The sequence below is a fragment of the Protopterus annectens genome, chromosome 5.part1, assembly GCF_019279795.1.
Source record: "Protopterus annectens isolate FY-2018-M chromosome 5.part1, PAN1.0, whole genome shotgun sequence".
Lineage (NCBI taxonomy): Eukaryota > Metazoa > Chordata > Ceratodontiformes > Protopteridae > Protopterus > Protopterus annectens.
The window spans coordinates 580233396-580247217 of NC_056736.1; the positions used below are offsets into that span (position 1 = coordinate 580233396).

General features: G+C 42.7%; 1 protein-coding gene across 1 annotated transcript in view; it reads left to right on the top strand.

Annotated features, from left to right (window-relative positions):
• The window catches only part of EMSY (EMSY transcriptional repressor, BRCA2 interacting), a 1287433-nt gene that overhangs the window by 14861 nt on the left and 1258750 nt on the right, over positions 1–13822 (top strand). The window contains exon 2 of the mRNA XM_044072832.1: positions 12002–12101. Within this exon, the coding sequence (XP_043928767.1) occupies positions 12002–12101 (100 nt within the window). The remainder of the gene's footprint in view (positions 1–12001; positions 12102–13822) is intronic.

The window sequence follows — 13822 nt, forward strand, 5'->3', positions numbered from 1 at the left end:
CAATCTTATTTCTTGTGAGAAGCAAATACCTCATAAGGATTTTCACTCTTACTGTATTCCTTGCCTAGGCCCTGACCACAACGTTGCTAGTTGTTGGTTTTGTGCTAGATTCAACCAACGCACTATTAAGCGTCTGTTTGATTTTGCTTTACATTACTTTGGCCGAAGGTTTAACTACATAATGCTGTCGGAACAACCGACGACCGGAATTCATAAAAAATGCAAAGACAAAGAAAAGGACAGGCATCAGAGGTCCAAAACCGACGACGAAGCCTCTTCTAGGCCAGTCGCCAGTTCACCAGTTCTCAGTGAGACGCTTTCGCATCCCCTGACACCCGCTACCTCAGAGCCACAGGCAGCTTCCGACTCCCACGTGGAGACAACTAGGCCTCTGGAAACTCAAGGTATTGGGCCTACAAAAACTATTCCCTCAGATGGGTCCAGAGTCGCTGAGCAGGCATCGGCTTATGAGGGTGTTTTCAGACCTACACAGCTTACTTATCAAGTCTACATCTACAGCCAAGGCAAAGTCTAAAACACCATTAAAGACAAAGAAACAAGTACAGCATTCTACTGGACAGTCATCCATGCCAAAGAAACAGATGCTTAAAATGGCCGAGGACCTAATTACTTTGATCAGGGGTTCCCATCACCCTCCTGATAAAAGGCCTAGGCAAGACACTGACTATGACTCCTCTGACCAGGTTTCTATTTCTTCTGATTCCTCTTCAGAACAGGGATATTCTCTTCCTCCCTATGAGGACTCTGATGCTGAAGAATCTATCCCTTCAGCCTCTCCTCCTGAGGATTACTCTTTTGGGGAAACCCTGCACACCATGAGGGAGCATTTCCATTGGCAGAGCCAGGATTATTCAGAATCCAAGAAAAGGCTCCGAGACTTTTTTACTGCCTCAGCACAGGCCCCCTTGCTATCCCCCCTGTACTAGATATTGTTGATGTTTTTTCTGAATCCAGTTTGTCTCCTGATTCTTTACCCCCTGCACCAGTCAAGCCAAATAGGTACTACAGGGTCCCAGACTCTCATACATTTCTTTATAAAAACCCTGCTGCTGACCCAGAAACAATTTCTCAGGGTCCCAAGGGAGTCAAGGCTTCCACTGCAAAAAACCCAGTTTCCTCTGATAAGGATTCTAGAGATAGATGGGGGGGGTTTACACTTCTGCTACTTTAGCTGTAAGGGCTTTAAACTGCCAGTTTCACATGCTTAAATATCAACAATGCCTATTGTCTTTGCTAAAACAGAAAATGATTACAAGCTCAGAATGTCCTGACGATAAGGAAATGCAGGATTTATTGCATGCAGCTGAACAAGTGGGAAAGCATACTCTGCAATGTGGTTTTGATTCATTAGAGGCTTCTTGCAGAGCCGCAGTTACAGGCTCTGTCATTCGAAGGCATGCTTGATTAAAAGAACAAAGTTTACCTGATCATGTTAAAGCAAAATTATTGGATGCTCCATTACAGCATGATACTTTGTTTGGTGTAAAGGCAGAAGAGGTGTTAAAGAAAATTGAGGATAAAGCAAAATCAATGCAGACAGTACAGGACTTCTTACAGGTTCAGCCACCTTGATTTAGCAGGAACTGGCCTTCTAAAAATTGGTCCTTTCCAGTGTCAGACAGGCCGCAAAGAGGCAGATACCAGACGCCCAAGAGGCAGATCTCAGCCCCAAGGCTCATACAGACCTAAACAATGGGGTGCTTCAGCCCCCAAAGGCGGAGAAGACAAATCGCAACCTTATAGGAAACAGTTCCAATGACTTCCCTCTACAAAAGCCAAGCACTTACCTTTTGACAGCACCCTTAGGGGGGGACAACTAGCACTTTTCTCACAAAATTGGCACATAATCACCCAGGACAAATGGGTACTGAATATTGTTTCTCAGGGTTACAGGTTCCACTTTCACACCCTATCAAGGTCAGAAGGTATGCCAGACCTGCCACAAAACCAATGGGCAGAGGCGCAAAAATACATTTCTGCTCTCATGGACATGGGATCTATTCAAAAAGTACCACAGCAAGAACAGGGGCAAGGATTTTACTCAAGACTTTTCTTGGTATCCAGAAAGGACAAAGCCTGGAGACCATTACTGGACCTGTCAATTCTAAATACTTTCCTGGATGTTCCAAAATTCAAAATGTTGACACTGCAGCAACTTCTACTCATGCTGGGCAAGAAAGCTTGGCTAGTTACTTTGGACCTCAAAGAGGCATACCTGCATGTCCAAATCAGACAGTCTTGCAGAAGATACCTCAGATTCATAGCTGGCTCGATGCATTACCAATTCTCTGCACTGCCCTTTGGCTTATCTACTGCGCCCAGGGTCTTCACAAAATGCCTGGCACCAGTAATTGCATTTTGCAGACAAAAAGGAATACAAATATATCCCTACTTGGATGACTGCCTTATTCAAACAGAGAGCAAGGACATTCTACTAAAGCATCTGGCGTTTGTAAAAGAATTACTAATTTGCCTAGGTTACACATTAAACGAAAAGAAATCAAAAATAGTGCCCTCTCAAGAGATAATATTCCTGGGTGCAAGCTTAAATACAACTGCCCAGATGTCTTATCTCACGCCAGATAAGCAAAGGCAACTGATTCATTACTTTCAAATGATGGCAACAAAGACCCAGCTACCTGCAAGAAAAATTCTGCAGGCTTTGGGCTTCATGGCATCTTGCATCCTGCTAATTCCATACGCAAGACTGCATATGAGGAAGCTACAATGGTACCTAAAAAGTGTTTGTACTCAACATTGCCACAGCCTGGAAACAATAATAACTCTTATTCCCTGCCTGCAACAGGAGTTTCGATGGTGGGCTCTGGCCTGTCACCACAACAAGGGGACAGCCTTTCACTTTACCCACAGCCAGGCAGACGCTAACAACAGATGCATCGGATTATGCCTGGGGGGCACACATGGTAGGAAAATGTATTCAGGGCACGTGGCCCACGGACGAAATGCATCTTCACATCAATCAAAAAGAGATGCTAGCTGTACAGAATGCCTTGACAGCCTTCAAGGACCTACGACATCCAGGACAACTATTACTAAAGACGGACAATACTACAGTTATGTGGTACATAAGCAAGGGGGCACACATTTCTACCCCCTCTGCAGGCAAACCATGACTTTGTGGAACACAGCACTGACCTATCAAGTACATCTGCAGGCACAATTCCTGCCAGGAAAGAAAAATACTCTGGCAGATGAACTAAGTAGAAACCTCATGGACCCTCACGAGTGGAAACTAAATCCACAGGTCTTCAGCATGATAACAAGGAAATGGGGATGCCCAGACATAGATCTCTTTGCCTCCCCTCGCAACTACCAACTGCAGAGATTCTGCACAAGGACCTAACACTCACAAGCATGGAAAGTGGATGCTCTATCTTTCAGCTGGAAAACCCTAACAGTTTATGCCTTTCCACCACTGCCTCTCCTTCCCAAGGTGCTCCTAAAAGTCAGACAAGAGAAGCCAAAAATGATTTTGATTGCCCCAGACTGGCCACGCCAGCACTGGTACCCAATCCTAAAGAACTGGTCTCAAGGCCCAGCCTGAAATTTACCTCTAATGCCTCATCTTCTGACTCAACAAAACAATCAGATCCTGCACAGCCAACTCAGAACCTTAAATCTGGCTGCATGGCGTTAATACAGACACTCAGAACACCTCTCTCTAAAGCTGTTATGGATGTCATTTTGGAAGCCAGGAGGCCCAGCACCAGGAAATTTTACGCAGAAAAATGGAAGAGATTATGTGCTTGGAACCAGGCACAAGGACTTGAACCACTTGTTCCAAATATTCCTCAGATTTTACAATACCTAACTGAGATGCTGGACAAAGGCCTATCCTTCTCATCAATTAAGATCCATGCCTCTGCCATTTCAGCTCATTACAATACGGAACCTCCAATTTTCTCTCATCCACTGCTAAGACAGTACCTCAGAGGGGCAAAAAACATAAGCCCCCCAAGGAGAGCACTGATACCTACACGGGACCTCAATTTTGTCTTAGAAAAGCTCACACTACCTCCTTTTGAGCCAGCAAATACAGCTGACATAAAATTCTTCTCATGGAAAACTGCTCTGCTTCTCGCAATAACTTCAGCAAGAAGTCTCAGAGTTACAGGCATTAATGGCAGTGGAACCTTTTATCATTTTTCATCCGGACAGGGTTTCTCTAAGGACAAACCCAACATTTATGCCAAAGGTAGTATCCAGTGTGGCTCTTAACCAAGCCATTAATTTGCCAACATTTTATCCAAATCCCCAGAATAAAGGGGAGCAACTTCTGCACTCTTTGGACATGCACTCTTTGGACATACACAGGCAGCTACGCTTCTACTTGGACAAAACAAAAGCTTTCGGAAAAACTGAGCAACTGTTTGTCGCATATGCGGCAGGATCACAAGGAAAGGCAATCTCAAAGCAGACTATTTCAAAATGGATAGAACACTGCATTCGTTTCTGCTATGCACAACATGACAAATCAGTGCCTAAGAATATTAGGCCACATTCTACCAGGGCAGCAGCCACATCAGCAGCCTTTCTCAGAGGAGTACCAACCAAAGAAATTTTGGAGGCTGCAACTTGGAGTTCAGTGCACACTTTTACCAAGCATTACCACTTACGTCTTTACTCTAAATCCAGAGCAGGCTTTGCCACTGCAGTTCTGCAGGACCTCATAGCCACTCCTAATCCTATTTAGACCCAGCCGCCCTACCTCAGCTTTGGGATTCAACCCAAGTGTAATGACTGCAACAGTGAAACACGATGAACATAGTACAGTTGTGTACCTACTATAAATGTAGATGTAGTGTATTCACTTTTGCAGTCCAGGTTACCCACCCTCCATCCCCTTACTTTGCTGGGACTTATCTATACTTCTCTATCCTATACAACCTATGTGGTGTATTTGCTTGTAGATGAAGATATTGTTTTTATTTTACTGTGTGTTTTTATTAGCAACATGTATTGCCTACCTTTTTGGGGGCACCTGACATCTGGGGCAAGAAAAACTGAAGAAGATTGTGTCTGCTGCATCTTGTATACCCGTGGCGCACTGACGTCAGGGAAGAGGCGACAGCAACCGACGCCGGACCAGGACTTTGGAATTCAGGCCGACAGGGTAGCCTGCCAGCAGGATAACCCAAGTGTAATGACTGCAATAGTGAATACACTCGAACATCTACATTTATGGTAGGTACACAACTGTACTTTTCTTCCTTTGCCCCTTTCAGGTTGTGGAAAAGAACTTGTCTGCATACCAGGTATACTTTTGTAGGCATTGCCAGTATTGTCCTGATGTGGTTTTTTGAATGCATCTTGAATGTTTGGAGTGACACTTTGTTGATTAAAAATGCATTCAAACATCAATTCCATTTCAGTAGCTGCTTTATTCCGTTCAGAGTCCTAGCACACCAGGGCCTTTCCTGACCAGTAGTGTGACTAAGGCATGACCTAATCCTGGGTAAAACATTGGTTCTTTGCAGGCCATACATTCACATGCTGACAGAGGTACTTTTGAGTATTCACCTACAATTGCATCTTTGGAATGTGAAAAAAAGCGGAAGCTAATGGAAAAACGCTTGCCACTAGACAGATCAAGTCTACTTCTACAGCCAAGGCAAAGTCTAAAACACGCAAAGACAAAGAAACAAGTACAGCATTCTCCTGGACAGTCATCCATGCCAAAGAAACAGATGCTTAAAATGGCCGAGGACCTAATTACTTTGATCAGGGGTTCCCATCCCCCTCCTGATAAAAGGCCTAGGCAAGACACTGACTATGACTCCTCTGACCAGGTTTCTATTTCCTCTGATTCCTCTTCAGAACAGGGATATTCTCTTCCTCCCTATGAGGACTCTGATGCTGAAGAATCTATCCCTTCAGCCTCTCCTCCTGAGGATTACTCTTTTGGGGAAACCCTGCACACCATGAAGGAGCATTTCCATTGGCAGAGCCAGGATTATTCAGAATCAAAGAAAAGGCTCAGAGACTTTTTTACTGCCTCAGCACAGGCCCCTTGCTATCCCCCCTGTACTAGATATTGTTGATGTTTTTTCTGAATCCAGTTTGTCTCCTGATTCTTTACCCCCTGCACCAGTCAGGCCAGATATGTACTACAGGGTCCCAGACTCTCATAAATGTCTTTATAAAAACCCTGCTGCTGACCCAGAAACAATTTCTCAGGGTCCCAAGGGAGTCGGGGCTTCCACTGCAAAAAACCCTGTTTCCTCTGATAGGGATTCTAGAGATAGATTGGTGGAGGGGTTTACACTTCTGCTACTTTAGCTGTAAGGGCTTTAAACTGCCAGTTTCACATGCTTAAATATCAACAATACCTAATGTCTTTGCTAAAACAGAAAATGATTACTTGCTCAGAATGTCCTGACAATAAGGAAATGCAGGATTTATTGCATGCAGCTGAACAAGTGGGAAAGCATACTCTGCAATGTGGTTTTGATTCATTAGAGGCTTCTTGCAGAGCCGCAGTTACAGGCTCTGTCATTCAAAGGCATGCTTGGTTAAAAGAACAAAGTTTACCTGATCATGTTAAAGCAAAATTATTGGATGCTCCATTACAGCATGATACTTTGGTGTAAAGGCAGAAGAGGTGTTAAAGAAAATGGAGGATAAAGCAAAATCAATACAGACAGTAAAGGACTTCTTACAGGTTCAGCCACCTAGATTTAGCAGGAACTGGCCTTCTAAAAATTGCTCCTTTCCAGTGTCAGACAGGCCACAACGAGGCAGATAACAGACGCCCAAGAGGCAGATCTCAGCCCCAAGGCTCATACAGACCTAAACAATGGAGTGCTTCAGCCCCTAAAGGCGGAGAAGACAAATCACAACCTTATAGGAAACGGTCCCAATGACTTCCCCTCTACAAAAGCCAAGCACTTACCTTTTGACAGCACCCTTAGGGGGAAAACTAGCACTTTACTCACAAAATTGGCACATAATCACCCAGGACAAATGGGTACTGAATTTTGTTTCTCAGGGTTACAGGTTCCACTTTCACACCCTACCAAGGTCAGAAGGTATGCCAGACCTGCCACAAAACCAATGAGCAGAGGCGCAAAAACAAATTTCTGCTCTCATGGATATGGGATCTATTCAAAAAGTACCACAGCAAGAACAGGGGCAAGGATTTTACTCAAGACTTTTCTTGGTGCCCAGAAAGGACAAAGTCTGGAGACCAATACTGGACCTGTCAATTCTAAATACTTTCCTGGATGTTTCAAAATTCAAAATGTTGACACTGCAGCAACATCTACTCATGCTGGGCAAGAAGGCTTGGCTAGTTACTTTGGACCTCAGAGGCATACCTGCATGTCCCAGTCAGACAGTCTTGCAGAAGATACCTCAGATTCATAAGCTGGCTCAATGCATTACCAATTCTCTGCACTTCCCTTTGGCTTATCTACTGCGCCCAGGGTCTTCACAAAATGCCTGGCACCAGTAATTGCATTTTGCAGACAAAAAGGAATACAAATATATCCCTACTTGGACGACTGCCTTATTCAAACAGAGAGCAAGGGCATTGTACTAAAGCATATGGTGTTTGTAAAAGAATTACTAATTTGCCTAGGTTACACATTAAACGAAAATAAATCAAAAATAGTGCCCTCTCAAGAGGTAATATTCCTGGGTGCAAGCTTAAATACAACTGCCCAGATGTCTTCTCTCATGCCAGATAAGCAAAGGCAACTGATTCATTACTTTCAAATGATGGCAACAGAGACCCAGCTACCTGCAATAAAAATTCTGCAGGCTTTGGGCTTCATGGCATCTTGCATCCTGCTAATTCCATACGCAAGACTGCATATGAGGAAGCTACAGTGGTACCTAAAAAGTGTTTGTACTCAACATTGCCACAGCCTGGAAACAATAATAACTCCTATTCCCTGCCTGCAACAGGAGTTTTGATGGTGGGCCTGTCACCACAACAAGGGGACAACCTTTCACATTACCCACAGCCAGGCAGACGCTAATGACAGATGCATCGGATTATGCCTGGGGGGCACACATGGCAGGAAAATGTATTCAGGGCATGTGGCCCATGGACCAAATGCATCTTCACATCAATCAAAAAGAGATGCTAGCTGTACAGAATGCCCTGACAGCCTTCAAGGACCTACTACATCCAGGACAACTATTACTAAAGACGGACAATACTACAGTTATGTGGTACATAAACAAGCAAGGGAGCACACATTCCTACCCCTTCTGCAGGCAAGCCATGACTTTGTGGAACACAGCACTGACCTATCAAGTACATTTGCAGGCACAATTCCTGCCAGGAAAGAAAAATACTCTGGCAGACGAACTAAGTAGAAACCTCATGGACCCTCACGAGTGGAAACTAAATCCACAGGTCTTCAGCATGATAACAAGGAAATGGGGATGCCCAGACATAGATCTCTTTGCCTCCCCTTGCAACTACCAACTGCAGAGATTCTGCACAAGGACCTAACACTCACAAGCATGGAAAGTGGATGCTCTATCTTTCAGCTGGAAAACCCTAACAGTTTATGCCTTTCCACCACTGCCTCTCCTTCCCAAGGTGCTCCTAAAAGTCAAACAAGAGAAGCCAAAAATGATTTTGATTGCCCCAGACTGGCCACGCTAGCACTGGTACTCAATCCTAAAGAACTGGTCTCAAGGCCCAGCCTGGACTCTACCTCGCCTCATCTTCTGACTCAACAAAACAATCAGATCCTGCACAGCCAACTCAGAACCTTAAATCTGGCTGCATGGCGGTTAATACAGCCACTCAGAACACACCTCTCTCTAAAGCTGTTATGGATGTCATTTTGGAAGCCAGGAGGCCCAGCACCAGGAAATCTTACGCAGAAAAATGGAAGAGATTATGTGCTTGGAACCAGGCACAAGGACTTGAACCACTTGTTCCAAATATTCCTCAGATTTTACAATACCTAACTGAGATGCTGGACAAAGGCCTATCCTTCTCATCAATTAAGATCCATGCCTCTGCCATTTCAGCTCATTACAATACGGAACCTCCTATTTTCTCTCATCCACTGCTAAGATAGTACCTCAGAGGGGCAAAAAACATAAGACCCCCAAGGTGAGCACTGATACCTACATGGGACCTCAATTTTGTCTTAGAAAAGCTCACACTGCCTCCTTTTGAACCAGCCAGCACAGCTGATATAAAATTCTTCTCATGGAAAACTGCTCTGCTCCTAGCAATAACTTCAGCAAGAAGAGTCTCAAGAGTTACAGGCATTAATGGCAGTGGAACCTTTTATCATTTTTCATCCGGACAGGGTTTCTCTAAGGACAAACCCAACATTTATGCCAAAGGTAGTATCCAGTGTGGCTCTTAATCAAGCCCTTCATTTGCCAACATTTTATCCAAATCCCCAGAATAAAGGGGAGAGACTTCTGCACTCTTTGGACATACACAGGCAGCTACGCTTCTACTTGGACAAAACAAAAGCTTTCAGAAAAACTGAGCAACTGTTTGTCGCATATGCTGCAGGATCACAAGGAAAGGCTATTTCAAAGCAGCCTATTTCAAAATGGATAGGACACTGTATTTGTTTCTGCTATGCACAGCATGGCAAGTCAGTACCTAAGAATATTAGGCCACATTCTACTAGGGCAGAAGCCACTTCAGCAGCCTTTCTCAGAGGAGTACCAACCAAGGAAATTTTGGAGGCCGCAACTTGGAGTTCAGTGCACACTTTTACCAAGCATTACCACTTACGTCTTTACTCTAAATCCAGAGCAGGCTTTGCCACTGCAGTTCTGCAGGGCCTCATAGCCACTCCTAATCCTATTTAGACCCAGCCGCCCTACCTCAGCTTTGGGATTCAACCCAAGCGTAATGACTGCAACAGTGAAACACGATGAACATAGTACAGTTGTGTGCCTACCATAAATGTAGATGTAGTGTATTCACTGTTGCAGTCCAGGTTACCCACCCTCCATCCCCTTTCTTTGCTGGGACTTATCTATACTTCTCTATCCTATACAACCTGTGTGGTGTATTTGCTTGTAGATGAAGGTATTGTTTTTATTTTACTCTATGTTTTTATTAGCAACATGTATTGCCTACCTTTTTGGGAGCACCTGACATCTGGGGCAAGAAAAACTAAAGAAGATGGTATCTGCTGCATCTTGTATACCCGTGGCGCACTGACATCAGGGAAGAGGCGACAGCAACCGACGCCGGACCAGGACTTTGGAATTCAGGCCGACTGAGGGTAGCCTGCCAGCAGGATAACCTAAGTGTAATGACTGCAACAGTGAATACACTCTAACATCTACATTTATGGTAGGTACACAACTGTACTTTTCTTCCTTTGCCCCTCTCAGGTTGTGGAAAAGAACTTGTCTGCATACCAGGTGTACTTTTGTAGGCATTGCCAGTATTGTCCTGATGTGGGATGTGGTTTTTTGAATGCATCTTGAATGTTTGGAGTGACACTTTGTTGATTAAAAATGCATTCAAACATCAATTCCATTTCAGTAGCTGCTTTATTCCGTTCAGAGTCCCGGCAGACCAGGGCCTTTCCTGACCAGTAGTGTGACTAAGGCAGGACCTAATCCTGGATAAAACATTGGTTCTTTGCAGGCCGTACATTCACATGCTGACAGAGGTACTTTTGAGTATTCACCTACAATTGCTTCTTTGGAATGTGAAAAAAAGCAGAAGCTAATGGAAAAATGCTTGCCACTAGACAGAAAGCATGCATTCTGCACAGAAGGCAGCCCAGCTGGTACAGTAATGCTAACAGCTGTGTCACCCATTATGATGGAGTCATATATTTGCTCATGAATGTATTGCATGTCTAATGAATGCAGTGCATTTTATGTCTGAAAACTGTTATACAGACCTGTTTTTGTTATGTTTTGGTGTGTAACTGGGAAATGATTTCTAGGTAGTTAAATATGCTGATGGTTGTAAAGTAGGTAGTGTAATTATTTCATCCCTGTGAATATCGGTATGCTTTACTGATCTGCGGTATTACATATCTGTTGCAGTAGTAATGACCAATGCTTTTAATGTCAGTAAACGTTGCAGAAATAAATATAGTAAAGAAAGGCATCATTACAATATAAATTTTCAGATTGTAAACAGTGGCACAGCTATTGAAGATCTAGGGATAGTGGTAGACCTCATTTTAAACATTCAAGTAGTTTGTATCTACCAGAGTTAGAAAACCATTCTTGTAGTCCATCAAATTCTAAAGGTAGTGTCTACTTAGTCCATGGGGATCACTGTACCACTTTATACTTAACATACCTGTTCCACATCTGCTTTATTATTTGCATTTATATATATATACACACACACACACAGTGTCAGTTGTACATGTATCTGAGAAATAATATCATGAGATACTTGAAGGCCAGTAGCTTATTAGTTTGACAATCTAACCTCTAAAAGCTGGCTGCATGCCCTTTCAAATGTATCATTTTTCTGTTTAAAACAAAATGAATGACTACATTTGAATTTGTGTTGTTTATTTTTCCTGTACTTCATTTACATTGCAAAGCTGTAATAAGTTTAGATTACAGTTTTAGTTGCTTGTCTAATTGTGTCTTTTGTCACGTATATGTGTTTATTCGGTTACTTAAGAGACAAGTGTTTTATACTGTTTCTTCCTGGGTCACTCTTGAATAAAAGAAGCATATGGGCTTTGTGGAATCAGTGAGATACTAAATAATGAAGCCAACAATTTCATATAGTAGTAGTGCCCACAAAGGAACTCTTGTAGCTTTGCTTTGTAGAGTAAACTTTAATAGTCTATAAACCTGAAAATATCCAGACTGTATGCATCTGTGCAAGCACATCAGTTTTGCTGCTTGTTAATATTACTTTCACTGTTTTGATTTCACCATTTGTTTGTCACATTTGCCCAAAGAGGTGTTTAGATTTGTAATATGTTCAATAAATGATGCCATGCATATTAATTTGCATTCTGTTTTTATGTAGAACTTGAAGCATATGCTGGAATTATCAGTGCTCTGCGTGCACAGGGGGACCTAAGCAAGGAGAAAAAAGACCTTCTTGGAGAGCTGTCCAAAGTTTTAAGGTAACTATTAATGTGCTGCAATGCATATTTTATTGTTTTGTTTCAGCTTGTAATGAGATTTAAAAGTACAGTACTGGTAAGGAAAACTTCAGTAACTAGTATAATTGTTACTGTAATGATGTGAGGTATTGCCAGCTATGCCAGGAGAAGTAGGACGGTGGATGTGTAAAATATGCCAACATAGCTAGCTGGAGTTTTGGAAAGAATTACATGTCATTTGTATATCAAACTGATGTATGGATGCTTGTGTTGAAAATGTATTTGTAAAGTTGCATGTGTTTACAAATATGTCAACAGTGTGTCCTGCTGGACAGAAAATAAATACACATGTATATCAGACTGAACTTTGAAAAATAGTTTGAAATTAAATTACTTAATTTAGACCATAAAGACTGGTCTCAATGCAGCCAGAGACGAAGTCTGTACTAGAAAGTCTTCTGTATTGTTTTTATCAATGAACTAATTGCTACTCTGGAAGGGGTGAAGTTTGGAATAGTTTTATGATGTCCAGAAGCTGCAACAGATCTTAACAAAGCTCTAGGTGTGTAAGGTAACACATCTGTGCTAAGTCCTGGCAACTTGTAGTAAAAGCGGTAGTATGGGAACCAGAAGTCAGATGACCAGATGTATGTGATGTTCTGTAATCCAGGACAAAAATGATGTTTTAATACTCGATGAGACTGAAGTCTCAGGGCAGTCTGTTTTTGTAACCTGGCCTAGAATGGATCACTCACCCACTTCATCTTGCTTTGCTTTATTAAGTAAGTTGGAAACGGTAATTCTTTAGATCAGTCAGGAAAATATAGTGAGATTAGTTAAGTACTGTTTTTCTGTATCTCTGTGAATTTATTCATCAGTGTTGTTTGAATATTTCCTGTGATTGAAATTCTGGTGTTTATTGTAAATAGGTATTTAGTATTTTCATGTTATTTATTAAATATATTTAAACTTTTCATTGTGTGTGGTATTTTAAAGAATATTTTAACCTTTGAGAGTACTTGCATTTATTTGGTGACACTGTGGCTGCTCTTGAAAGACTTGCTGCATAGATCAAACATTATCATTTCCATTAGTATTAATTTCACTCAGTATAATTGAGTACCCTTGTAAGAGCCTTAGAGTAGCTGGCTTTGGAGTGTTTGGTGGTAGTAACTACCTTATAGTCTGGGCAGAGGGGCATAGCTAGTAAATCTGTGCCAGCCTTTCCCAGGTGTTTGTGTGTAAATCAGATCTGTGTGTGTGTGTGTGTGTGTGTGTGTGTGTGTGTGTGTGTGTGTGTGTGTTAGCTCCTTGGAGCAGGGGACACAGAGCACTGGTTTCACACAGAGGGTGTTGGAGGACTTGACTTGGACACTTGGCTGAGGACTCAACTCTACAGCTGTGCCAGTGGGGAGTCTTAACTTGGGGCCGAGAGACAGAGGAGAAACCCAGACCCCAGACTGAGTGTGTTCCCTTTGTGCTGTTAAGAGAAATTGTGCTTGATGCAGTGTGTGTATATGTCTTTGTTCCAAGTGAATGTCCCTTACTGGTGTCATTGGTAAGGATTCAGGCTCCTTGAATACTGGCCCAGCATGGGGATGTCACCGTTACTGGCTGAGGCAAAATTTGAAGGGGCACTATCTCCTTTGTAAAATCACACTTCTGCCTCGGACCGAAGCTGAAAACACTGCCACCCACTTAGCTAATCACCTCCCTGTTTCTAACATCACTAATGACGTTGT